The sequence below is a fragment of the Petaurus breviceps genome, unplaced genomic scaffold, assembly GCF_028583685.1.
Source record: "Petaurus breviceps papuanus isolate PSGF00001 unplaced genomic scaffold, PetGlider_PUasm1.0 454, whole genome shotgun sequence".
Lineage (NCBI taxonomy): Eukaryota > Metazoa > Chordata > Mammalia > Diprotodontia > Petauridae > Petaurus > Petaurus breviceps.
This window is the reverse complement of record NW_027186342.1, coordinates 1,779,739-1,806,894: the sequence shown is the minus strand read 5'-3', so window position 1 is coordinate 1,806,894 and position 27,156 is coordinate 1,779,739. Positions and strand designations below refer to the sequence as shown.

General features: G+C 41.0%; 1 protein-coding gene across 3 annotated transcripts in view; it reads right to left on the bottom strand.

The window, feature by feature from the left end:
* Positions 1 to 12,951: 12,951 nt before the first annotated feature.
* Positions 12,952 to 27,156, bottom strand: part of SP1 (Sp1 transcription factor) — a 42,876-nt gene continuing 28,671 nt past the window's right edge. For all 3 annotated transcript variants that reach the window (XM_069101216.1, XM_069101217.1, XM_069101214.1), the window contains exons 4-6: positions 21,717 to 21,885; positions 19,917 to 20,116; positions 12,952 to 18,779 (exon numbers count right to left, since the gene is read on the bottom strand). In XM_069101216.1, the coding sequence (XP_068957317.1) occupies positions 18,466 to 18,779; positions 19,917 to 20,116; positions 21,717 to 21,885 (683 nt within the window). In that variant the 3' untranslated portion in view covers positions 12,952 to 18,465. The remainder of the gene's footprint in view (positions 18,780 to 19,916; positions 20,117 to 21,716; positions 21,886 to 27,156) is intronic.

Genomic DNA, 27,156 nt, shown 5'->3' with positions numbered 1-27,156 from the left:
AAGATCGTTGGGTATGCCACTCACACCCGCAGGGCAACTCTCATCTCCCACCATGAGCTGTCTCAAATACAAAGAATGAGACAATCTCTACTCTCAAAAGAGTTTATATTTTAATGGGAGGGAAAACTATATATAAGTACATACGTAATTAAGACAAAGAGCCTAAACACAAATAAATTTGAAGTCTTTAAATTCAAGGTAGTTTAGAAGGAAGAACATTAACAGTCCCAGGGATTGGGAAAGGCTTCATGTAGAACATAGTGGTTAGTTGAATCTTGAAGGAAGAGAGGAATTCTAGGGAACAGAAGGGAGGAGGTAGTGAATTCTAGGTGCTTTGAGAACAATAGCCTAACTCAGAGCCCGCCATGTAAGTTTAGATTAGTTTTTTCTTCAAAGCCAAATCAAATGTTTGATTTTTTTTTTTTGAGGGGGAAAGGCAAGGCAATTAGGGTTAAGTTGAAGAGGTTACTCATAAAGAGGGTTAGGGTTGCTCTGGAGACCACAAAATACCAACACTCCGGGTCCTGCCAAATACGGTATTAAAGCTAAACTAAACCAAATGTTTGGTAATTTTAAAAAATTAATTTGAAAAATTGTATTAACCTGATAATCAATCGAGACTTGATTGATTCAGGGGGGCTAACAACTGTTGCCATCACTTCCTGGTCACTCAAATACAAAACAGCTGCTAAGAACTCTAGTTATTCTTTAATGCTTGGCAAGTAGACCATGATTGGCAACTCAGGAAAGAGTTTTATTTAGCTCGATCAACTAAGGGTCATCTCAAAGCACCCTTCTCTGGCTATGGCTAAGTAAATATCCTTTTGTTAACTGTGGAAGGACCTACAAGTGTTTCGTTTCATTTCTTTTTTTTTTTTTTTAAAGCAATCGGGGTTAAGTAACTTGCTCAAGGTTACACGGCCAGGTGTTTCTGGGTGGGTGCTAAGTGTCTGAGCCCGGGATTCGATCTCCAGGTCTTCTCAACACTGGAGCCGGTGCTCTTACTCGCTGTGCTACCTGGCCGCCCCGTTTGTCATTTTATAAGTATAATTCCATATTGCTTTCCAAAATGGTTGTGATTCAAGCTCCACCAACAATTCCTATTTTCCATGATCCCTTCAACTTTGACCCTAACTCTCTTTTGTCATCTTTTGCCAATTTGTAGGGTATAAAGTAAAACCTCAGGCTTGTTTTGATGTACATTTCCCTTATTATTACTGATTAAGAGGCCACCACCAGTTATCTTGACTTATGGACTCTGATGACTCTGGAGGAGAGAGTGAGGCTGATGACTTTTCACAGATCTGCCTCACTTAAAACCAATTCACTTGCAAGTCAAGACATCACCCTCCTGTTATCATTGGCGCTCTTCTAGAACAAAGGGCAAACAACACAGCAAGGAGTGATTCACACCATTCTTTCATGTGGTTGTGAATAATTTGCAATTTTTCTTTTGAGATTTATTTGTCCATATCCCTCAACAATTTATCTATTGGGGGCAGCTAGGTGGCACAGTGAGTAAAGCGCAGGACCCGAGTTGGGTTCTGGCCTCAGACACTTAACACCCACACAAAAAACTAGCCGTGTAACCTTGGGCAAATTACTTAACCCCAATTGCCCTCCAAAAAGCAAAAAACAAAACAAAACAATTAATCTATTGGGGAATAGCTTTCAGCATATAGGTGTGTGTATCTATATACCTACATATAGATATATAAAAATAGGTTTGGCATATACATACATAAAGGCATGCATAAATGAGGCACATATGTATATTATATAATGTGTTCGTTTTTTATGACTTGGATACCAAACCTTTGTCAGAAACATTTGATACAAAGATTTTTTTCCTCATTGGACATCTTCCCTTTCTATCCTAGAAGCATTGCTGTTGTTATTTGTGCAGAACCTTTCCAGTTTCATGTAGTTAAAATTATCTTTTTTGTTTTGAAATTGCCTCTTTCCCTTGTTTGGTGAAGAAAACATCTACTGGGGCAGCTAGGTGGCACAGTAAATAGAACACCAGCCCTAGAGTCAGGAGGACCTGAGCTCAAATTCAACCTCAGACACTTAAGCTGTGTGACCTTGGACAAGTCACTTAACCCCAATTGCCCTGCCTTCCCCCCTCCAAAAAGACAAAGAAAAGAAAACATCTACCCATAGCTATGAGAGGTATAGGATCTGTTTCTCTTCTATTTTTTTTTTTATAACATGATCTTTAATATGAAGGTCATATATCATTTAGAGTATTTTCTGATTAAGAAAATAACCCAAAAAAAGGAGAATATTTTCTGGTTGTGTGGTGGCATAGAATTAGAAATTGAGGAGATGTCCATTCATTATGAAATGGCTGAACAAGTTGGGGTATATGGTTGTAATGGTTGTAATTGGTATACTATTGTGCTGCAAGAAATGATGAGCAGGATAATTTTTTAAAAACCTGGAAAGACAGATACAAAGTGAAGTCAGCAGAACCAGGAGAACACTGTACACAGTAACAGCAACATTGTATGATGAACAACTGTGAATGACTTAGCTATCCTCAGCAATGCAGTGATCCCATACAATCCCAAAGGACTCATGATGAAAAATGCTATCCAAAGAAAAGAACTGATGAAGTCTGAATGCAGATCAAATTTCACTTTTTTTTCATGGTTTTTTTTTTCTTTTTGGTTATTGTGTCTTCTTTTACAACATGACTACTATGGAAATTTGTTTTGAATGATGGCACATATATAACCTAGAGGAGGGATAGAATTTGGAACTCAAAATTTTTAAAAAATGAATGTTAAGAATTATTTTTAAATGTAATTGGGGGAAAATTAAAAAAAAAGAATATTTTGTAAAAGTGGAATAAAATATTGATCTAAACCTAATTTCTTTTAGATTGCTTTCTAGTTTTCCCATCAAGTTTTTGCTTCCCCGAATAGGGAATTCTTTCTCAAATAATTCATTTTCTGATTTACTGAACACTAGGGGTTATTGAATCCATTTTTTTCCTGATTCCCTCATCCAGTATATTCCATTGATCCACTCTATATTTTAGCCAATACCAGGTGGTTTTGATGACTGGTGCTTTATAATATAGTTTGGGTTCTGAATGTACTATTCCCCCTTCATCTCTATTTCTTGTCATAATTTTTCTTGATATTTTAGATCTTTTTTTCTAAATGAATTTTGTTATGATTTTATTGAGTTCTGTAAAGTATCCGCTTGATAATTTGATTGGCATAGTATTAATGGTGCAAATTAACTTTAGTAGTATTGTCATTATTATTTTAGTGGCTAAATATTCCTCTGACTACTAAAGCTGTTCTTTGTTTCTTTAAGAGCACTTTGTAATTGAATCTATACAAATACATACTTATTTTTTTGGAGGGGGGAAGGCAGGGCAATTGGGGTTAAGTGACTTGCCCAAGGTCACAAGGCTAGTAATTGTTAAGTGTCCCAGGTCGGATTTTAACTCAAGTCCTCCTGACTCCAGGGCCCATGCTCTATTTACTGCTCTACCTAGCAGCCCTAATACAAAGATATTTTTGATCAAATGAGTTAATTTTGGTAAAGTGCTTAGAACAGTGCATGGCACAGTAATAGATGCTATATAAATGCTAGTTATTATTATTATTATATAGCTCCAAAGGAAAGACAGTACTACTAGAGGGGAAGGAGTTGACTGTCTAGGAACTCCATGTATTTTTCCCTAATCAATAGTGCCTCAACCATGTTTTTGTAAGACTAAAGGTGATTGGATAAGTCTAATGGGAACGTGATCTCCACTGGAGGGTTAGGAGTCAACTCTCTTGATCCTAAATGCTTTCCCCTGCAAGGGAGGTGGGGGGGAGAAATTCCTTGGGGACAGTTCAAGTCCAACAGAGAGGGAAAAAGTCCTAATTATGTATGAGCTTTGTAGTTTTTTGGAATGGAATTTCACTTTCTCTTACTGCCTCTTGCATTTTGTTATTATTATCTAAAAATGCAGTTGATTTTTGAAAGTTAATTTTGTAGCTTGAAGCTTTGCTGAAGCTATTTATTGTCTTAATTAGTATCTTTGCTAAGTACAAACAGGCAGAGGAGCTCCAGGAGCTCTCTGATACTTGGCTAGTAGAATATGATGGACAACTCAGGCAAAAAAGCTTTACCTAGCTGAATCAAGTCAGGGTCTCTTCAATGCATCCTTCTCCTTCTATGGCTAAATAAAAAATCCTTTTGTTCACTCTTGAATGATCTACGGGGTATCATTCCATTTCAACATCAAACAAACCACCAAGGGAGTGATATGAGTTAGGTAGGCCCAGAACAAGTGTGAAATATTTCCTCTCTCCAATCCCCCCTCTGAGGAACAGAGAAAAGGTCAGTTTGTATAGATTGCAGAGTCCAAGGGGGGGGGGGTACAATTTGGGCCAAATTGGGAGAAACTCTAAAAGCCATACATAGAAGCTTTATTTTATCCTAGAGGTAACAGGGAGCCACTGAGGATTATTGAGGAGTGACATGGACACATGTGTGCTTAAGAATGGCAGCAATGTGGAATAGGATGTAATTTGAGTCAGAGGGACCATTTGGGAGACCATTGCAATTGTGTGAATAGAGAGAAAGGGTCAGATACAAGATAACAAATGATGCAATTTGGTACTTAACTAGATATATAGAACGAGGGAGAAGATATTAAGGATAAAAGAAATTGAGAATAAAAGCCAAGGTTATAAACCCAGAAGACTGGAATAATGGCAGCACCTTTGACAGAAATAGGGAAATTTGGAAGCAGGGTGGCTTTGAAGGGGAAGATAATGAGTGCGATTAGTTCTATTTCAGGGATATTGAGTTTTCAATGTCTCCAAGACATCAATTTAAAATGTCCTATAGATATTTCATGACAGATTGAAATTCAGAGGAAAGATTGGGACTAGATATATAAATCTATGATTCATTCGCATGGATGAAAATTAAAGTTGATGTGATCACCATGAGAGAAAAAGAGTATATAGAGAGAAGATCCCCATTAGAGCCTTGGGGAACACTTACAAGGGACGTGATATAAATAGTGAGAAGGAACATTAGGTAGGTAGGAGAAGAAGCAAAAAAGAGTAGTGTCATGAAAACTCGGAAAGTGAAAAAAGGATCTAGGAAGAGAGGGTGGTCAACGGTATCAAAGGTAGCAGAGAAGTCAAGAAATACGAGGATTTAGAAAAAAGCATCAGATTTGGCAATTAAGAAATGGAGAGAGTCATTTCAGTTGAGTGGTGAGATGAAAAATCTGATTGCAAAGGGCTGAAGAGTGAGTGAGAGGAGAAAAGTAAAGGTTGTGAGTGTAGAGAGCTTCTCCTAGGAGTCTGGCTGGAAAATGGGAGTTAAGCCTAATTGTTCAGTAATATAACATAATCATAACATAGAATATGACCTATCTAATATTATATTATAAACTATTATGTGATAGATGTAGGCCTTAGTGATAGCTCTTTAAAGATGAGGGAGACTTGAGCATTCTTGAAAGCAGTAGGGAAGGAACTGCTAGATTAGAAGAGGTCAAGATTAGAGAGAGGATGATTGAGGTTATAAACTGTTAGAGAAGATCACAAAGGTTGGGATTTAGGATAAGTTTTTTCTGATCAAGGGTTGCCCTTGATAAGAAGGGCCCACTTGGGGCTGGGAGGGTATAATGGTAATGTAATTTGAATTTGAAGATCCCTCTGTGTTGGCAAAGGTAACAGGTACTTAGCACTTAGTAACTGATCCATCTTCTGTTGGGGAAACAGAAGGTATGAACTCCTGTCTCTGACTTAACAGGAAGGGGTTGGCGGAAACAGGAAGTAGCTAATGCTGTGTATATAAGAAAAGCCCCAGAGAGGCACAGTCAGAATTTCTTGGGACCAGCATCTGGTGGCAGAGCAACTACAGAAGAGAGAATGGGGAACTGAGTCAGAATTTCCTGAGAACTTGTCCTGGTGGAGCTTCTTCTGAACAGGAGCCCAGGAACCAGGAACCAGGAACCAGGAGCCCAGGAGAAGACTGAGGAAGCATGATCAGGATGCAGAGACTTTGTCTGTTTGTGGTTGAGCCTTGAATTCCCTGGAGCAGAAATTGTGAAGGATTTGAGAAAGACTGGACCCCGTGAACTTCAGTGTGGAGCAGGACCTGCCCAGAGAGCTGGACAAGGCTGGGGGCTATCTGCCATTGAACCCAGGTGACAGTCTGGTGAATCCAGGTAGAATCTGGGACCATGGAAGGGGATCCAGGGAATCTGAGAACTGGTCCCAAGTCAAGATGAAAAGACCTCTCCCTGGGTACTGAGTAGTGATGAAATTGTAGTTTACTAGTGACCTAGAGGTAGAGGGTTTGTGTATTAATGATACTTAGTAATTGATTGATAAATGACTGATTGAGTTAACTTAGTTGCCCCATGAGTGGAAGACTTTGCCTATTGTACTTTGAGATGATTGTTCTTTGTTCTAAATATTGTGACCACTTTGGTGAAAACTATGTGGCCATTTTAATGATAAGCTGTTGTGAATACAATATTGTGATTTTCTGTGATAAGTCATAACATTGTGAATGCTGTACCTTGATTTTGTGTGAATGTTTTGCTTTGATTTGTTATGGAATAGAATGTTCACTATACTATGTAATCAGAATCTTAAAAGCTGTTCACCGTAGCATTCTTCTGGAAAGCTGCTTGTGCATGGCATTACAGAGGGCAGGGGAGGGAAAGGAGATGAAAGTGGGGAAATGATATCAAGATGTTTCCATTTTCTCAGTAATGTAAGGTTGTCAGCTGAAAGTGTTATACATACATATACTTATAGGTAAAAGCAAGAAAATTTGAGGAAGGAAAGAGAACACTAACAGCTGGAAAGGTGTTAGGACAGGATTAGGTATTAGAATAATAGTATTAGGACAGGAAGGGGCAGTAACTGAGCTGAGCCTTGAAGGAAGATAACAGATGGGAAGAGTAGAGATAAGGTGCATGGGGGGCAAAGGCTTGGAGACGGGAGAGGGAATGTTGTTTCCTAACTCTTTGCTTCTGCTCCATCCCTACCTACAGTCTTCCTTTCACTTTCTTTCCAAATTATGCTGGTCCAATTCCTACCCCTACACTTCCTCCAAAGGGTCTTCCCTGCTCTTTCATTGTCCTTGAGTAGTTTCAGTTATGTCCAATTCTCTGTGACCCCATTTGGGGGTCAAGGATACTGGAGTGGTTTGCCATTTCCTTCTCCAGCTCATTTTACAGATGAGGAAACTGAGGCAGGCAGGATTAAGTGACTTGCCCAAGGTCACACAGTTAATAATCGTCTGAGGCTGAATTTGAATTCAGCAAAATGGGTCTTCTTGACTCTATTCACTGTGCCACCTAGCTGCCTACCTAACATTTATACAGTACCTACTATGTGCCAGGACCTGTGCTAAGCACCCTCCAAATATGATCGCATTTGACCCTCACAACAACCCTGGGAAGTGGATACTATCCCCATTTTAAAGTTGAGGAAACTGAGGCAAAGTGATTTGTTGGGTCATAAACACATACATACACACAATAAGGTTTAGAGGTCAAATTTGAACCTAGATCTTCAGGACTCAGGCAGCTAGAGGACACCATAGTGCTCAGAGCCCTGGACTTGGAATGAGGAAGTTTCATCATCCTGAGTTCAAATATGACCTCAGACACATACTAGCTGTGTGACCCTGGGCAAGTCACTTGACCCTATTTTCCTCAGTTTCCTCATCTGTAAAATGAGCTGGAGAAGGAAATGTCAGACCACTCCGGCATCTCTGCCAAGAAAACCCCAAATGGGATCAACAGAGAGTCAGACATTATAGAAATGATGGAACACATTCCAGGCCCCATCCTAAAAAAGGTTTAAGGCTTAAATGGCTCAATTGTATATGAAGAAGTCAAAGAGACATGAACTAGCCTCTTAGGAAGGGGTAGGGAACCTCACATGTGGCCCTCTAGGTCTGTAATGGGAATGGAAATTTGAAGCTCTTTCCTGCCCCTTAATAGACCTAGGGGGGGTAGTTTGAAGACCTCCCCTGCTGGAGCCTGTGGTGGGAGGAGACTGCTGAAGGGTATAGCAGAGCCCACAGGAAGCTGGTCAGAGCTAGGGAGACAGTGGGGGAAAGAGGATGCTCATTAAGGAGATAGAGAGGTTTGTGAGTAAATATTGATCTTGTGTTGGTTTGTGGGAAGGCTGAAGGATGCTGTGGCTCTTAGCATTATTATGGCTTCTGAATATCTTTGGTACTTTGGCTTACTGGTTTTGGGATTGGGTTTTCTGGTGTCTAAATAAATGCTTCAGTTCTGTCCTCTATCTGGAGAGTTTGATATATTTTGCAATCGAACACCATGTGATACTTACAGTCACAGTCTTTATTGTGATCATGGGAACTGTAAATATTGCATTGGTGCTACAAGGTCCTCACAGGCAGCCCTTTGGATTCAAAGGGCTGCACTTGAGGACCTAAAGGTCACATGCTGCCTCCAGGTCACAGGTTCCCCACACATTCTCTAGGGCATAGACTGCCTAGGATACCTTGGTCCCTAGTTTACATAAGATTCCTAAAGGAATTTTGAAGGAACTATCCCATCTCTAGAGGTGAGTTGCTTTAGCCATGTGTGAACCCTGACTACCATTGTACTTTAAATTCATGCACCTTCCCCTCCCATGGGCTCTGTGTATATTTGGGCGAGACTGTGCCCTGGAATTGTGGGGAACAAGCACTGTTCCTGCTATGCCATTTGCTAAAGAACTGAGTCTATTGGTTGATTAAGGGGAAACACACTAGTGGGGGTTCATGAACTAGTATTAGAAGCAGCCACCCTTCTGGGGACCCAAATCTGCCACTGCCAGGTCAACTGGCTAGTTGACCAAGTGATGCCAGATGAGGGCCTTCCAGATACATGCCTTATCTTCCATATTAACAGCATGATCTTAGGGTTGTTCAGTCGTTTCAGTCACATCTGACTCTTTATGGCCCCATTTGGGGTTTTCTTGGCAGAGATACTGGAGTGGTTTGCCATTTCCTTTTCCAGCTCATTTTACAGATGAGGAAACTGAGGCAAACAGGGTTAAGTGACTTGCCCAGGGTCACACAGCTAGTTAGTGTCTGAGGCAGAATTTGAACTCAGGAAGAGGAGTCTTCCTAATTCCAAGTTCAGTGCTCTGTGCACTACGGCACCATCGAGCTATTCCTTGGTCCTTATTTTTTCACAAGGCTATTTCTGCACTTGATTTCTTTTCCTTCTGCCTCTTAATATTCCCTCTCCCTCTTTTTTTAACCTTTCCTTCTTTAACAACTCCCTCCACCTGGCTACAAATATATTCAGATCTTCAAAACCTTCTTTTGACACCAACCATCATTTCAAGTTACTGTTCAGGATTTCTTCTTCCTTTCTCTGCTAAATTTCTATCAAGACTCATCTACATTTCATTCCCTCACCACCCACTCACTCCTTACGCTTCTCCAATGAGGTTTCTACCTGTGACCACTCTAGCAAGAGTTCTCCTTGACTTTTCAGCAGCTTTTGATACCGTGGAATGTCATCTTCTGGGTACATTTTCCTCTCTAGGGTCTTCAAAGATGCGTCTTTGTTGAATGATCACTTGGTTCTCCTACTTGACTGACCATGCCTAGGTCTCTCACTGCTTCATTTCTTTCCTCCAGGATGTTCAAAGTGAGGTCCCAAATTTAGTTCTCAGCCCTATTCTCTCCTTAAGGCTTTCCCCCTGGTGATCTCCACTTCCATAGTTTCAATTATCACCAGATTTTGCATGACTCCCAAGACTTTCCAGACCTGATGTCTCCTCTGAGCTACAGTTCTACATCTCTAGCTACCTACTGGACATCGTCACCTTGCTTCCCACCAGTACTTCAAACTAAATCAGTTGGTGGTTCTTGTTCATTTCCCCTCTTAGTCAGTCATCCCTCCATGACCCTAATTCAGATTTTTGTTACCTCTTCCCTAGACTGTTAACAGTAAAAGCCTTCCTTCTGCTTCTAATCTGTCCCTTCTCCAGTTTCTTTGGCAGTTTCATCTGCCAAAACATCCTAAACGCATAGCAATGCCTGACTATTTATTCCTTTGCTTGAAAAACCTTCATTGGCACCCTAATTGTCCATTGGAGGAAAAATAGTCATTAGGTGGTACTCTAATAATTTGACTTCAACTCACCATTTTCAGCCTAATTTCACTCTATTCCCCTTCATCATAATGGAAGCCAAATTGTATGACTATCTTTTCCTGGCATTTTCCATTTCCATTTGCACATACCATCTACCATAACCTTTACATGTACCTATTGAAATGGTTCTCTGTTCAAGTTCCACTTCTTCAGGTACCTTCTTCAGGTAGCTAGGTGGTGTATTAGAGCACCGGGTCTGGTTTCTGGCAGACCTTAGTTCAAATTCAGCCTCAGACACTTCCTAGCTTTCTAGCTAAGTTACTTAACCTCTGTCTCAGATTTCACAACTGTAAAATGAGGCTAAGAAGTGCCTGTTGGGCAGCGCGGTGGTGCAGTGAATAGAGCACCAGCCCTGGAGTCAGGAGCACCTGAGTTCAAATCTGGCCTCAGACACTTAACACTAGCTGTGACCTTGGGTAAGTCACTTAAGCCCAATTGCCCTGCCTTTCCCCCTCCAAAAAAGCAAAGGGAAAAAAAAGTGCCTGTTGCATCATATCAGCTATGTCCAACTCTCTGTGACCCCATTTTGGGGTTTTCTTGGCCAAGACAATGTAATAATCTGCCATTTCCTTCTCCAGCTCATTTTACAGATGAGACACTGAGGCAAACAGGTTTAAGTGGCTTGCCTAGGGTCACACAGTATCTGAGGTCAGATTTGAACTCATGAAGATGCCTGTTTCCTAGTGCGCTATCTACTATACCACCAGGCTGCCTAGTGTCTAGTAGGAGCTTAATAAATGTTTGTCTCCTGATCCCCTTTGTGAAGCCTTCTTTGAATTCCCTAGCTGAAAGTAATCTTTCCTTTATATTCTTTGGGGGAGGGGCAATTGGGGTTAAGTGACTTGCCTAAGGTCACACAACTAGTATTAAGTGTCTGGGGCTGGATTTGAACTCAGGTCCTTTTGACTCCAGGACCAGTGCGCTATTTACTGTACCACCTAGCCATCCCCCCCCCCTTATATTTCTTAACACTCCCTAGAACCCTCCTTCTTTATCCCATTCTACCTCTTCTCATACCCATTTGGTTATATCTCATACCACCTTCCTCCCTTCTTCCCGTTTGAATTTTAAAAAAAAATGTTTTTATCTTCCCATAGGACATGGTTGTTGAATTTATAAAAATGAGGGGATTTGGCTGTATGATCTATAAGATCCTCCTCCAGCAACAGCATGCCCACCAAATTTTCAAATAACACAAAACTAACATTCTACATGGCAGGGTACAAAAAAAAATCTCAAGAACTAAACTTAGTAAGACAAAATGTAATAAATATTAAAGCCTTATAAAAATCAAATGCAAGGTGAGGATAGTGTAGCTAAGGCAACAGTCAATATAAAATGGGTCTAGTTTAGTGAATTCAACATGAGTAAAAAACTAATGGAATGTTAGGCATAGCAACCAGAACACAGGCTGCGATGGTCTTATCCCAGCTAGATCACACCTGGTGAATTTCCCAATTCTGGAAGCCACAGGAATAAGAATCTGGAGTATCCAGGAGTACCTGCATAGTGAGAGGTTTCAAGAAGGTCTCATGAGCAAACTGTAGATGGAATTAGGGATGTTTGGCACAAAGAAGACTTGAAGGCTATCCCAAGTCTTCCAAGTACTTGAAGGGCTGTCAAGTGGAAAAGGGATTGGACTTTTGCTTAGCCCCAGAGGTACGGGTGCAATAGTGGGCAGATGTTGCCGAAAGGCAAATTTAAACTTTCTAATAATTAGGTTACAGGGTGTGGAAATTTCTATAACCTGGGGAAACTGAACTTCTATGGTAATTGGAAATGACTGACAGAGGTTCTGTCTCCCAATTAACAAGCATCATAGAATGGTTAAGTCTTTATTCCTTATTCTTGGGGGAATTGACCTGGCATGATGAAAAACAGTAGTAGCAGGGGAATATTATGGCATCACTATGGAGGGAGGATAAATGCTAGTTATTAGATGAGAAAAGCTGTTATAGGGATCACACACCAAAGACAGCGACAGTTGTCCATGCTTTTCTGGTCCCTTCTAAGAATGTGTAGGGGTCCCATCAATTGAAGCCAGGGGGAGTAGAAAATATTCACTCCAATTTTCTTTACCAGCTAAGAGACCAGGTCAGAAATACATTAGTTGTGAAGGATGAGAGAAAAACAGAGTGGGGAACTTATCACATCCATAAGGCAACAAGGATCATGATCAAGCTGGGAAATACCTCCATTCCACTCCATGGCCTTGAACCTCCTCAAACATTAAGGGGACAGGCTACCTCTGCTGGTGGGTCAGAGTTCAGAGTTGAGTGGTGGAGCAATGAGTTTAAAATGAGGGGTTGGGGATGGCCAGGGTTAGGACCCCAGGTTAATGGAAAACCCACAGGAATTCAAGTTTCCTGACCCCAGTAAGACAAGGTTAGTTAAGTCTTGGGGGGGGAAGGAGAGGGCAGAGAAGAGAACCAATTATCTTGAGCAGAAAACAAAGGCCCGGAAACTGTACATCACTTCCTCTCTTTGAGGATAATAAGAAAGAGCCTCTTATTGATTCAAGTCTAAAATGGCCTGACTTATATTTGGTTTCATTATTTACATAGTCAAAATGGAATTTTCCCTTTGCTTATTTCCATTAAGTTAGAGAATCCTGAAATAGGCACATGACTAGTTAAAGTCTGCCCAAATAAAATTAGGGGAGAGAAAGGGCAAGTCAGCTAGATTAGTTAATGTGCAATAAACTCTCTTATTCATAACCATAAACTTTTAGATAAGAAAAATCCATTCAATACCCCATTCAACTCACTCCTCCACACACAGAGACATGGCTTTTTATTAAAAAATTTTTTAATTGGTTTACAAAGGAGCTACAGACTACATTGAAACTAATCTTTGTACAAAAAGGCAAAAAAAAAAAAAAAAGTTCCCTCCCCCACCCCACCCAACCCAGACAAGAACAAGGGGAAAGAGACAAGAAAATAAGACAAGAGACATATGAGCAAAAGGGAGAAAAGATTGATGGACAAAAGATAAGAGGCAAGAGAAGAGGAAATAATGAGTAAAAAAGGGCAGGACTTCTAGATGAAATATAGAGACTTAAAACCATATTTCCCCATAGAGCTCTGGTGGTAATCTGTTGGAAACCAACAGAAACAGCATGATATTGAGATTTCTTTTGTAAAGGCAGTTGTGTGGTGACTGGTTATTACCAGTGTTAGGAGATTAAAAAAATATCATCTAAAGTTTTAGGCACAAGAAGTTGGGTCACAGCCTTCACAGGGGATGGCTGAGACTCATGAAGAAGCAGGTCATCCTGGGACAACTACCACAAGCTTATCTCAGCAAGGCCCCCTCCATCTTTCCCCAGTCCTTGGTGAAGGAGGGGGAAGCCATAGGGAGAAGGGCTAAGCAGCAGGATAGAGGCTTACCTATGCCAACCCTTCCCTGGGGAGAACACCAGGTATTGCATGGGAGAAGAGCTAGGTAGCTGAAGCCTGCTTCCTGCTCCCCAGGAAGAAGAAGGCACAGTAGCATTTCTGAGCATCGGAAGGACAAACACAGATAAACATACCCCTTTTTCCCTCACACCAAGGGCAACCAGCAAAATAAATTCAATTCCTTGTTTGTCCTCAGCAACCACAGTCCTAGACCCAGCCTTGCCTGTGACTGATCTTTCTTCCCTAATCCTGAGACAAAGAAATGTGTGGGGGAAAGCCAAACAGACCGCCAACATCCTATGATCTCCAGAATCCCTAACTGTTGAAAGGCTAAGCCTGTTTTAGGAATAGGGAAAAAGAAGTGTTAGGTCACCCTGCAAAATATTAAGACTTCAGCTACCAAGCAATATGTCCTCCGTCCCTGGAGTGACCAGACCATCTCCCAATACTGTTCTCCTCAAACAATTTTGTGGAGTGACAGGACTCGGGGAAACTGGTTTGGTGTTGAAGAACTGGGTCAATGCTCACCTCAGAATGAGGGAAATAAGCCAGGGAGTCCTAAAGCCCAGGGTCTCAGGAAAGGGAATTAAAGCTAGATTAAAGAAATAGGAGAGAAGAATTTAAGCTTAAGGCAACTTACTTCTGCCCTGTGACCTTAGTTAGTGCCTGGGTGCTGGTGTTCAGAGGGAAACAGAGAAAAGAAAAGTGAATCAACCTCAAAGCTGGTCTGCTCATCCTCCTTGGAAAAGGTCTGTGGCCCGGGAGGAGAGCCAAAAGAGGCACCAGGGAGAGTTTGGGCTCCCAAACAAAAAGTAATAACCTGCCCATATTTTATCAGCAGTTTTCAAAAGCAACCTTTTCCGGGGTTGGATGGAAGCCACATCCTCCCCCTTCCCAAGGCTACTGCTGCCACCTTTCATCCCGACAAATTAACCCTTCTCTTTCCAAAAGAGATGGAACAGATTTCACTTTCTACCTTCCATTACCAGTGGCTTCCCAGACCAGGGTAGGGTAGGGCTATAATTGAAGGGGTCCCACTCTAGACAGTTAGACCATCCTCACTCTTTTTTTTGGCACCTGCATCTCCAAGTGCCTTTTAACTTCACCCCAAGGCTTGACAGGCACAAGGGATGATTGTAGCTGGGTGGAAACTTTAATCAAGTAGCACCTAGGCTCCCCCAGAGCATGACAAGGACCTGGATAGCACCCCCAACAAGGTCCCTCCAACACCTGCACCCACCAAAAGGTATACAAATTTATTGCATTTCAGCAAAGATCTGCAGCTTCCAGTATTCACAATGTAAAGATATTAACAATACAAAATATATTCTGAAAGTCAAATACCTGCAGTTTATAGTGCTTTTCTCAGATTTGTTAAAAAATACAATGCTTAAAGTTTCCTATATAAGATATACAAAAGCAAAAAATATATATATAGTAGAAATAAATCAGCCATATTAATTTACAGCTTTTGTACCCAACCCTCCCCCACTCCTAAGCCCCATGTCCATTACTTCTGTATTTTCTGAAGGGGTAGGGGATGGGAGGCAGGAAAGAGAAGAACACAGGCTGTTTATTCAGGTTTGGGCTGGGCTCAGGAATTACCATTAAACTGCACTCTGTTCAGAAGCCACAGGTCAGGGTGGAATAGGGCAGCTATTATAGGTCCCTGAAAAGATAGTATGAGATATCTTACTAATTTGAGGAACAAGGGAGGAAGCCAAAAGATACAAAGGCCAGGCAAGGGAATGAATGCTTTAACATCACCTCTCCTATCCTAACCCCTATACCAAAAAACAAAAATAAACCCACAACAAAACAGGATTGGTCATGACAAAAAAAAAATTATTATAACATCTCAAGGGAGGAGAAATAAGTCTCAAGATCAGTCTACCTGACAGCTGGATTAATTGCTGATGGCTAAAACCTTAGGGAAAAGGGACTTTCAGAAAAGAGCTATAGCTCCTAACTAGGCACAGGACCCCCTACTCCCTACTAAGGAGTCCATCGGACTTGAGCTGCCAAAGGCCAACTCTCAAAAGTTCATGGCCAAACAACACCTCCCCTGCCCTGGAACTTCCTTAGTGGGTAAAAGGATGAACAAAGTGGAAGAAGGGTCTGTTGTAAATTGATCCAAGGCAAAGATAATACATGCATTTCAAGGAGTAAACCCATAATAACCCTCCACTCTAAAGAACCAACCTCAAGTACCTTTCCCAAAGGTTCCACTGCCCCAAGGAGCAGCACCGAACAGGTATTCCCTGTAATCCCACATTACTAGGGGAGGAGACCATGCCTTGTTGAGTTGTACCAATAAAATATTGAAATATTCATTGGGGTGTCCTGCCCCCTTCCTTTAACGGATCCAAATGTACATGATTATAAATCTACATTGAAAGAATTTGCTGAGTCCTCTTCTGGAGCTAAGGGGAAGTGGGGAGGGGAGGATGGGATGGGATAGTAGGATGACAGGCTGGGGCACAAATTCCTTTGTTTCAGCATAAACAGGATTTGGTCTGGGAAACAATCTTAGGTTACCTAAGATCCTTGCAAATGATTCCTGAGTTTGGAAAACAGCATAAGTCCTCACAGAATGGAGCTGAACATGCTTCAAGTTAATCTTTAAGATATTAACAGTCATTGAGTTTCAGGTTAAAAAAAACCAAACAAACACCAAAACCCTAATCTTGCTGGATTTTATATAAAATATAAGGCAGAATCACAGCATCATCTATTTGTAGTTACAGTAAAAAGACAATTTATCAAAAGGTCTAGGTCTCTGCTTATGGACTGGAACACTGTTTCCTCTTTCACACACACACACACACATATATATATGTATATGTATATATATATATATATATATAATCATTTCCCCTCAAAAAGTGCAGAAGGAGTTTACTATGTTTGATGACCCCTTAACTTGCCTTGTTTCAAAGTGTGACTCTTATAAGCAAAGAAGTGACCTCAGGGACACACTCAAGTGTACAGATAAAAATGGATTTCTACAAAAGGGATCTTGAGGTGTTTTAATTCTAGAGCTTTTTGATTCTTTTCAACAATTTCAAAATAATTTCTTTTATGTGTATGTAGATATGAACACATACAGATAGGCACGCATTCGCACACACACCCCACTAGCCCTATCAGCTCGAGGCAATTTTCATTTACTGCAGGTCTGCTTTAATAGTGGCTAACAGAAACTTGTCCCCCAACCCAATAGATCCACACAGACACATCCATTTCTACACCTTGCTCACAGTGAGTGAAAAGCTCCCTGATGAGAAACCAAATGGTCAAAAGACACAAGGCTTCAGTGGCTGGGCCTTGAGGCCAATTTTAGTTGTTTTTAGATCTCTCAATGACAAATGAACCAAGAGTTTCCTGTTGCTGTCATTCCTGGACTCTCCTCTAGATCTGGGCCTAAAGGAAATGGGAATATTTTGTTTCTAAAGATACTGGTGTCTCCTCTGAAGCACAGGAGTCACTCCTCTCCTGAGGTGTCATCCCTACAATCTCCCAAAGCAGATATCAGCATGAGGAAAAAAAGTTCTTTTGACCTGCCACTAATTTACTGTTATCCCAGAACAATCCTACTTTTGTCCCCAAATAACTCTGAAGGACTGAAATTAGGGGAAAAACATCAGATCGTGATAATCCTTAATCATGGAGTCAGAGGGACATTTCTAGGGACGTTCTAAGTAAAGAGCAGGCCTGCTTTTCAGGCAGCATGAAGTCCAGGCTGTAAGACTGGATACAGTCTCCTCCTAGCCCTTGAGGCTATCTGAGCACCCTCCTGGTCTGGGCACATCCTTCACCCCGGTCCACTCTTCACTCATTCCTCTATCACCATCCTCTGATCTTTCATATGGCTACTGTCCTTTGTCCCAGAACCACCTGTGATCCTGGATGCTTGAACGTAACAAGAAGGCACTGCCTCGAACTCTCTGGCTCCACAGTGGGAGGAAGTGAGGGGAACGCCTCCATCAGTAGTTTTTCTGAATGGCTCTCAGACCCTGCCACTTCAAGCATTGGCCCAGGGCTCAGAGCTTCTTCTCCCATTCTACTGTCAGGACCAAAGATGACTTAAAACTATTGGGAGCCCTGGTCCAAAGAATATCATCTAAAAGATAAACACTAAATGATTAGAGGAAAAAGGGGGTGTGGGTGTATGGGGGAGGAGACTAAAAGGGTATGCTTGAGAAAGGTAGTACAGAAAGCTGCTCCCAATTAAAATGAAAAAATGAAGAAAAAAAAACCATATATATATAAAACCTAAAAGCAGAGTATATGAATGCTTAATCTCATGGGAAGTCAGGACAGAAAGACCTGGTGTGCCAGGCCAAGGCCCAGCCACAAGGAGATAAGGCATCATTATAAAACTGACCATGGTATTTTGGTCACAGGATGTTCCTCCTCCTCCTCCCTCTGAGCCTGCTCCTCATTGTGAATGTCTTTTATATACTTTATATGTACACATATATATAATATAGAATCTGTCTTTTGTTAAAAAGTATTTCAATGATCATATATATATTTATCAAGGCATGATGGCTTTAAGGAAGGGGGAAGAGGGAAGGATCCATCGTGGGGGAGGTAAGATAAGTAAAGCAGAAAGGGAGAGGTCGGGGAAAGAAGTTTAAAAGGAAACCGTCTGGGGTCAAATGCTCCATGTAGGGTAGCGGGGTCACATCAATAGCTTCCTCTCACATGCCCCATTCCAGGTAGGGTACTAGGGCCCCAACTCATCTCCTGGGCCCCCCTACCTTCCCATTGCTGTGCATCTTTAATGCCTCGTGGCTCCCTCTCCCACATGTCTCTTGGACCCATGCTACCTTGTACCCCAGGGTCTGTGGGTACAGCCCTGTGTCTCTGGCACTGGGCGCCTGATCTCAGAAGCCATTGCCACTGATATTGATAGACTGCAAGTCAGCTACCTGCATGACATTGATGCCACTGTTGGCAAGTCGGGCAATACCCTCTGGGCAGATAGCTTCCATAGCTACCATGTTGGTGGTAATGAGGGCAGAAGGAGTGGGAGTACCACTGCCCTCTGACCCTGCCCCGCTGTCCAGGGGCATGGTGCCTACGCTCAGGGCCACTCCTGGGCCTCCTTTTTTATTCTGGTGGGTCTTGATGTGCTTCGACAAATGGTCACTCCTCATGAAACGTTTAGGGCACTCAGGGCAGGCAAACTTCTTTTCACCTGGATGAATAGAGAGAGGAAAGGTGAGAAGACCTAACTTTGAAAAGGAGGTAAAGAAGAGGGGTGGCTGAAAGACTAGGAACCTTGCCCAAGCTTCTATCTTAAAACATATCATGTTAAAAGCACCTAGTGAGGTGTCCCAGAAGGTTGTGTCATATTTGTAGTTAGCCTGTGTTTTCTCCAGGAGGCATCTCTATTTTATTCCAACCCCTAAAGAAGGGTGCTACTAAATCCCTGAGGTTTCTACCCAGTACACCCTGACATTAAGCCCTTCTGTGAGATAAAGGTAATCAGCAATCCCTGAGGTAATCATTTTAGTATAATCAGTACTGCTGGGGGAGATGAGGAGCAGGAGATATAAGCACCAGAACAAATCTTTTGTTTATGTATTCATTTTTCGAGGTGAGGGAAGAAGCAGAGCAGTGATGTGGTTGTTCTAATGAGGAGAGGGTTGGGAACATAGGAGGAGGAAGAAGAGGATCAAAGGTACTTCCCTTACTTCCAAAACAGGTCAAAACATGGTCCTCTAGTCAAACCTTCCTCTCCTCTATAACACTGGGAATCTCCTACTTGAAGACCTTTTGAGTCAGCGGAGCCCATTCCCTCCAAAAGCAGCCCATTCCACTTTTGGACAACTTAATTGTTAGGAAGCTTTTCACTGACTCAAAATCTGTAACTTTCAGCCACTGGTCCTGGTACTCTGAAGTCAATCATAAAAAAGTCTAACTTCTCTTCTACATGAATTGACCCATATACTCAAATTTGCTCCATGTCAATTTTTTAAATTGACTTAAATTAATTTATACCTTTTGATTTTGTCACATTATCCCCCTAATATACTCCCATCTCCCTTTCCCATCAAGCAGTTTCTTATAAAAACCCCAAATTTTCTAAAACCTTTGTAAAAATAAGTTCAGTTATACTTTATTCTAGAGTGTCTGAACTGAAATTGTTAAGTTGTTTACCAGTTTTATCAGTATATGCATATTTCCTACATTCCCAACTAGACTGCAAGTTCACTAAAGACCGTCTAACACTGGGGCAGCAGGGTCTTGGACAGTAGATATCTGTTTCAGGATATGGTTCTGGCCCCTTGACTGGCCTCTCAGTACACCTGGCCCTCAACAGGTAACTCACCAGTGTGTGTGCGTTTGTGCCGCTGGAGCTCATCTGATCGGGTAAAACGCTTTCCACAGTACATCCAGGAGCAGATAAAGGGTCTCTCGCCTGTGTGCCATCGTAGGTGTGCTCGAAGGTGGGAAGTCTTGCCATAAACTTTGCCACAACCTGGCATGTGGCAGATATGTTGCTTCTTTTTACCAGGGTCCCCAGAACCCCTGTCGGAGAGAACACAGCCACCATCTGTAATCTTCTGAGATATGAACAAGGTGACCTCCTACACACACTCACTCTCTCTCTCAATAATGTAAATCCTTAAACACATGAGGACTTGAGAAATCAAAGCCAAGGGAGTACCTGGGGTTTTCCTATCTTTACCCCTAGGAATAATGCAAGACTCAAAATCACCAGTGCACTTTGCTTCCCCTGTATTTTTCTCTAGATGCCAGCCCCTTACTGTCCTATGCTCCTTACTCAGTCTCAGTGGGGCAGCGAGGGGATGCCATCATGCAGAGAGCACTGGACCTGGAGTCAAGAACACCTGAGCTCAAATCCATCCTTAGACCTTCACAAGCTGTGTGATCCTGAGTAAGTCATTTAGTTACTGTCTGCATCAGTTTCCTCAGCTGTAAAATGGGTATGATAATAGCACTTACCTCCCAGGGTTGTCGTGAGATCAGATGAAATAAAACTGTAAAGAACTTGGCATATGCTTGGGACATAGTTATTGGTTATAAATAGTTATAAATAATAACATTGATATTGGGCAATATCAATGTTAGTTATTATCATCAAGAGATGATCATTGATAAAAACAATTTGTGCAGTTTGAGCATCATCTGTCAGTCATCTGAGATGATGTTTCCAATGCCCAACTCTAGGTATTACTTATGCAAAACACTGAGACTTGGCCACTGATTTCTAGTTGGCCATTTACGCAGGAAAAAAGATTCTCCTCTCCTTAAGTCTTTGGAATATTTCATAACATATGCATAAGTACTTCCCAAGGATGAAGATACAACCAGGGAAAACTAGAAGCTGGAGGAACTGATTAAAAAAGGAACTAAACAAAGAACTGATTTTCTGAAGGATGAAAAGATGAAGAGAATATAGCCCTGTAATGAGAATGTAAATTTTAAAGATCTTCCCTGCCCCTAAGCTAAAGTGCACCTGGAGCCAGGGGTGGGAGGCTTGTTTTTCAGTAGATACTTTTTGATTGGCCAGTGGGTCCAAAAGGTTGTTACATTCTCTGAGCCAGGAGAAGGCTATATAAGCCCTGATGTGAGGCTTTGTTTTGGGGGCTCACTTTGAGAAGTGTTCTGTGATTTGACCTGGATTCTGAGAAGCCATTGTCCCTCCACGCCCCCCCCCTCCTTTGAAAAATCCAGATGTTGATTTGGTATGGATGTAATGGTTGGACAGTTTGGAAATCTGTCTACTTGATCTGTTTCTCTGACTTGATAATTCTGTCTGTGTATTCTGAAGTTCGGGGTGCTGACCTTTTTCCCCTGAACTAGGTAAACGATAGGTGTTTGACTGATTGAAATAAGCTTGTTAACCCATTTTGAGTTGCTTTCCTTTATCAAAGCAGATCCAAGAACCTGTGCTGGCAGCAAACCCTGAGGACGCTTGGGGTGCTTGCTGCTACAAGCCCTTGATTCACATTCTAGATATATGGAAAAGTTTTTGACATATTTTTTATTTTAGCCACTTCCCTATATATCACTGTTCCCAACAACAATTTAGGTTGCTTTCCTATCTTTTCCTCCTCTAAAGCAAATGAAATTTCTTTTGAACTCTTGGGAAGACCCGACTCACCTCCCTTCACTGTCTTTACAATAGGGGCAGGTGCAAGCCTCCCGACGCGTCCTCCTACCAGGCTGGGGCTGAGGGTCTGAGCTGGACTCTCCTTCCACCCCACCGGCTGTGTCATCATGTATTCCATCACCACTAGCCCCATGAAGACCAAGTTGAGCCCCATGGTCTCCTGGAAGAGAAAGAAAAATAACTCATTCCTGCTATCACATTAACTACCACGTTAGCAACATTTTAACTTCCTGAATTCATGACAAAATTCTCCCTTCAAAATTCTCCTAATTACCCAGGTTTGAAACTCCATAGTCACCGAATGAGAAACTTAAAGATGGGTGGTCATTTTGTCCAAGCTCTGCTTGGTGGTAATGAAGATATCTGCCACAACACAAGTAGTCCTTTTAATTTTTGGACTACTCCAATTCTTCCTTAAACTAAGCTGAGCTCTATGCATTAAAAATGTCCATCCATTGTAAAGATTAAGTTTAGGAGGGCTACATTAGGATATATACATGATATAAAAACGAAAGACAGCAATAAATTTGAAAGAAGAATGCCTATTGTTTCATATAATAATCCCTCAAATATTTCAATATTATGTTAATCTAGTCTTTTTTTCCTTTTCCATATTAAATATCTCTAATTCTTCCAAATGTTCTTCAGATGAGCTCAATTTACCTGGATACCACTCCTTTGTTGGATCAGCACTCATGTGCAAGGGCACCCAAGGCTGCTCTGAGCTCTCTCTTCTTTTGTCTTTATAGCCTCTCTCTCTCCCTCCCTCTCATTAGGTTATTATAGATTCAACTGTCAACTTTATACAAATGATTCCCAGACAAAACATGCAGCCCTGATCTCCTGATCTAAGATTCAGCCCCATGTCACCAACCTTCTAGTGGATACTTAAAACTTCTCCAAAACAGAATTTGTTAGCTTTTCCCCAAAATCCACTCTTCTTCCTAACTTCCTATTTCTGTCAAGGGCACCAATCATCTTTTACCCCTCATGCCCCACCCCCCAATATCTAATCAGTTGTCTAGTCTACTCACTGACTCTACCGAAACAGGAAAAAAAAAAAAAAAAGCTTTCTTCCTGAAAGAGAATGAGATTTCATTCTAAGAACCATAGCTCCTGCTTCTAATATTTCTTTTAACTTAAATTCGTCTCTCTTTCACCTTTAAAGCCACAGGGGCCATTTAGATACTTTTAACACTTCTCCAGGATTGGGTTATAATAGAAGCGATGGTTACCTTGAACTAAAATGAAATTTCCAGGTACCTTATTACCAAAAACTTCATTAAACCTAGGAAGCATTTAGAGTTGGGAGATTTTAAGAAGAAACTTCAACACTGTGCTTTCAGAATGCAAATTATGCTGTAGTTGTCTAGAGAAAATATCCTGGCCCAGTGAAGGGAGGAAGGAGATGGTTACAATTTAGGGTCAACTACTTTTGTTGATACCATGGAAATTCAAGTCAGTTCAACACATACTTAATAAGCTTCTATTATGTGCAACATACCACGACAGAGAAGAAATTATCCAGGATTTGTGGATGTGACAGATATATTACACTACATAATACCACTTACAATTAAAAACCAAATTTGTAAAAACTCATTACAATTTCTGAAATACTCGATCAAATAGCCATAGGGCTCCTAAACCAATGGAAATACCTAGCATTTTCTGAGAATGGATGACATTTTCCTTAAAGAGAGAGAAAAAAAATCACAGAATGTTAATTGCTAAAAAGAACTTAAGAGACCCTTTGGTCCAACCACTCATTTTACAGACACAGAAACTGAAGCCCAGAAAAATCAATTCATGTCAGAGAATGAGGGGCATATAGTCACTTAATGTTGCTCAGCACAGTGCCTAACATGTTATAAATAACTCAAAATGAAATAAATGCAGATGACTTACTTTTGGCACACTTCTGTCAGAAACTAGATCAGAACTTGAAAAGGATTCATCAGAAGGCATTCATGCTTCATTCAGGTAGAGGTTAGACTAGATGATCTGTGAGGTCTTTTTCTAACATTAGAATTCTAAGACTAAGTAACTTCCCCCAAGGTTACTAAATGAATTGGTGGCAGAAGCAGGACTAGAGCCCAGACCTTGTTAACCAGTTCCGGTATTCCTTCTTCTAAATTAGGTTCTTTCCATCATTGTATTCATCCACAAAATAGCTTAGGGACAAATCAGAGATCCACAGTGATAATTCAACCACGACTATTCTAGCCTGCTCTCTCTGCTTTTCAAAAATTGGAACTAGGAAAGTAAGGCGTGTTTTAGTTCTGTCACTGATCCTAAGTCCGATTCAAAACTAGTCTGCCCTTCCTTATGGGATCAGTATCTTGCCCTAGGTACCTTACTTAGCATTGCCAGACTTTTGAGATACAATGCCCAATATTTATTTGATTTTGTGATCAAACTGCCACTAAGCCCAACACTCACCACTTCTATAAGTGCTGTAGGGCAGATTTTAAAAAATGAATTTAAATGAATTTTGTTTTTGTAATCAAAAACTTAATAACATACCTATAGGGATGGGAGTAAATGTACCAGGTAAATAACATGTTATTAATCAGCCTCCTAAAATAGCTCAAGGAGATTGCTTTGCTAATGAACAATGGCTCCCCCTCCTGGTGATATAGAGTTTGTCCTTGAAATAAAGCCTATGTGGCTCAAGAGATTGGCTGGTAGCACAAGTCATGGATAAACAAGCAAAAAGTTAACTTTGGAAGAGAAATTTTCCATGTGTTTGCAGAACTGTCTACTTTAAATCTTCAGTAGGGAGAAATGAAGAATATAAATAAACTAACTTCTTCTACATATCATTCCAAAATCCCATTACCTTCACTCTGAGAAGCTGGGCAAATAATTCCTTTTTCCTCAGTTTCCTCTGCCTCACCTCATGCCCATCCTTTACAATTTAATGGGAAATAATCTTCCCCTGTTTTACTAAAGTGTAATTATGGACTTTTGGACCCAGTGGAGAATATGACCTATACCCCTTCTCTATTCCTCTCCCCTTTGTTTTTCAAACAGACAAACAGCCAGATGATTAGGCCAATTAATTGCCCCTCACAATAATCCCAAACTTTTTTTGTTTGGGAGAGCACTAAATTGCTATTTAATTCAAAGATGGGTGGGGTAAAATGCTAGCAAAGCACCAAATGAACTGTTTCCAACTCCCTTTAATAACTATTTCAGAAAGAGAATGGTTGTATCTTTAAATGTGGTACTGGTTAAAGACAGAAAAAGATTAAAGATTTTTCTTTCCATGATGAAAAAAGTTAGTAAACCAAAGGCACAATTTAATGACAACTTTGCTCAGCCCATTGGTCCACCTCTTGAATCAGGATATAGACATTACCCATACTTCTCAGTTTACTTGAAATGACAAGATGTGCCAAGGCCATGAACTTCCAAGGAAGACTACTAGGCTTGTCCAGGCCAAGCCAAACATATATTGTTCTCTGAAAAGACATTTATAAAAAACACCACAGATAAGGGAAAGATATAGAAGGTCACAGGGAAAACAGCAAATGGCTACAAAGTTTGGTTAAGTTCCAAGTGACCCCCATACACTTCTAAAGACACTGGCAGATCTAGCATCTCCCTTCCTACCCAATAGCCCATTACAACTATTTATAGGCATCATCAGAAACTCGTATGAACATTAAAGGAGTACTATTTCAACAAGGAATAAATTAAATACACATAGCACTGTACTAGCTCTATCATTTTATCTGTACTGCATCTCATTTTACAGAAGGATTCCTGAGGAGTTGCAGCCATTCAGGATGCAACTTCTTCAACCCTGGTGCAGTACTGTGGAGGACAAACATATTATATCACCACCCAATCTCACTATGCAAAATATAGTAAAAAACAAAATAAAAAAAGGTGAAAAGTGAAAAACCAAAATAGATGTTGCAAAGTCCCAGCACCTAAGCACAGAAGCTCTGACTGCTGCTTATTTATTTATTACTAAGTGCATCTGCTGGCCTATAGGCCTAATGTTATCTATCAATGTTCTTCAATAGCTCTCATTAGAAAAAGGACTGGAATGGGGTTGGGGGGGGGGGAGAAAGGGGGTGTTAGGAGAACCAAAAAGGAATAGTGTCCTGCCAGAGGCAAGTACACTGACATCATAAAACAACTCAGATTGAGAGGAGACACAAAAAGACCTAACAGCAAAAGGCTATTTAGTAAAAAGCAGTCCTACACAGCTGACAGCTGTAGAATGGTAGTTACTCAGCCCCTTGGCAAGAGCCTGCTCTCCCACCACCCTGCCAGCCTTAGGAGAATCAACAACTGTACTGGACAGTGGAGACTCTTCCTTTTTTGATGCTTGCCACCCCTAACCCATTTGCCACCTGGCCTGGAGAAGTGGCACAGCACCTCTGGTCTTTGCCCTCCAGAATCAGCCAGTGAAAATAGCGAATCAAAGTCATCCTGCATTTTCTGCTAAGATGGCATCTAGAAAGATGATAGGAGCCCAGCTTTCCCCACATATACTCCAGCAGTATGGAAATGGACCTCAGCTAGAACACGATAAAGAAAACTGTGGTTAATTTCCACCATACAGTCCAGAATAGCACAAAAAGACTGCCAGAAGTTAGCAAAGGCTAGTGCTAAGGTAGGCTAGGAGGGGATAATCGTGCCAAGGTAAGTCCCAATGACCATCCAGACCTGAAGACTGAATGTGCTAGGGGGACCATACCAAGGAAATTATGAGTAAACAGAAGAAACCCCAGAAATATCACGAAATAATAAAAGAAGCCCAAGAGAAAAACACCCATGGAAAGAGTAACTCAACAGCAAACACTGACAGAGTCTCAGAGAAGTAAAAATGGCTTGGCCACAAGTTCTATAAAAATGGATGGAAGAAATTAAGAGATTGAAAAAATAATATTTGATGTGAGAATAAGAATTCTGGAGGAAAAAAACTGGACAGAGCTTAGAACAGAGGTGGAAAAGCTTATCCAAGTAGTGGATAAGCTAAAAAATAGACTGATACAATCATAACTCAATGATTCCAGAACAGTAAGAAATATTATTATAATAAAACCAAAAGATTGGGAAAAAAGGAAAATGTCAATCTAATATAAAAAACAAATGACCTGTCAAATAGGTTAAAGAGAGATATTCAAGAATCACTGGAACCCATGAAAACCAAGAGCCAAAGACTTGGATGCTGTATTTAAAGAAATCATGAAAGAAAGCTGTCTAGCTCTATTCTACAGGAAAAACCCACCAATTACCTCCTGAAAGAAACCCCAAAACGAAAACACCCATGATCGTCCAAGCCAATGTCCAAAGCTTCAAAGATAAAAAAAAAAATACCATATGCATCAGAAAAAGTTCCAAGCATCAAGAAATATATAACCAAGGAATCTAGATTATCTAAAGACACAGTAGCCTACTACTATAGAGT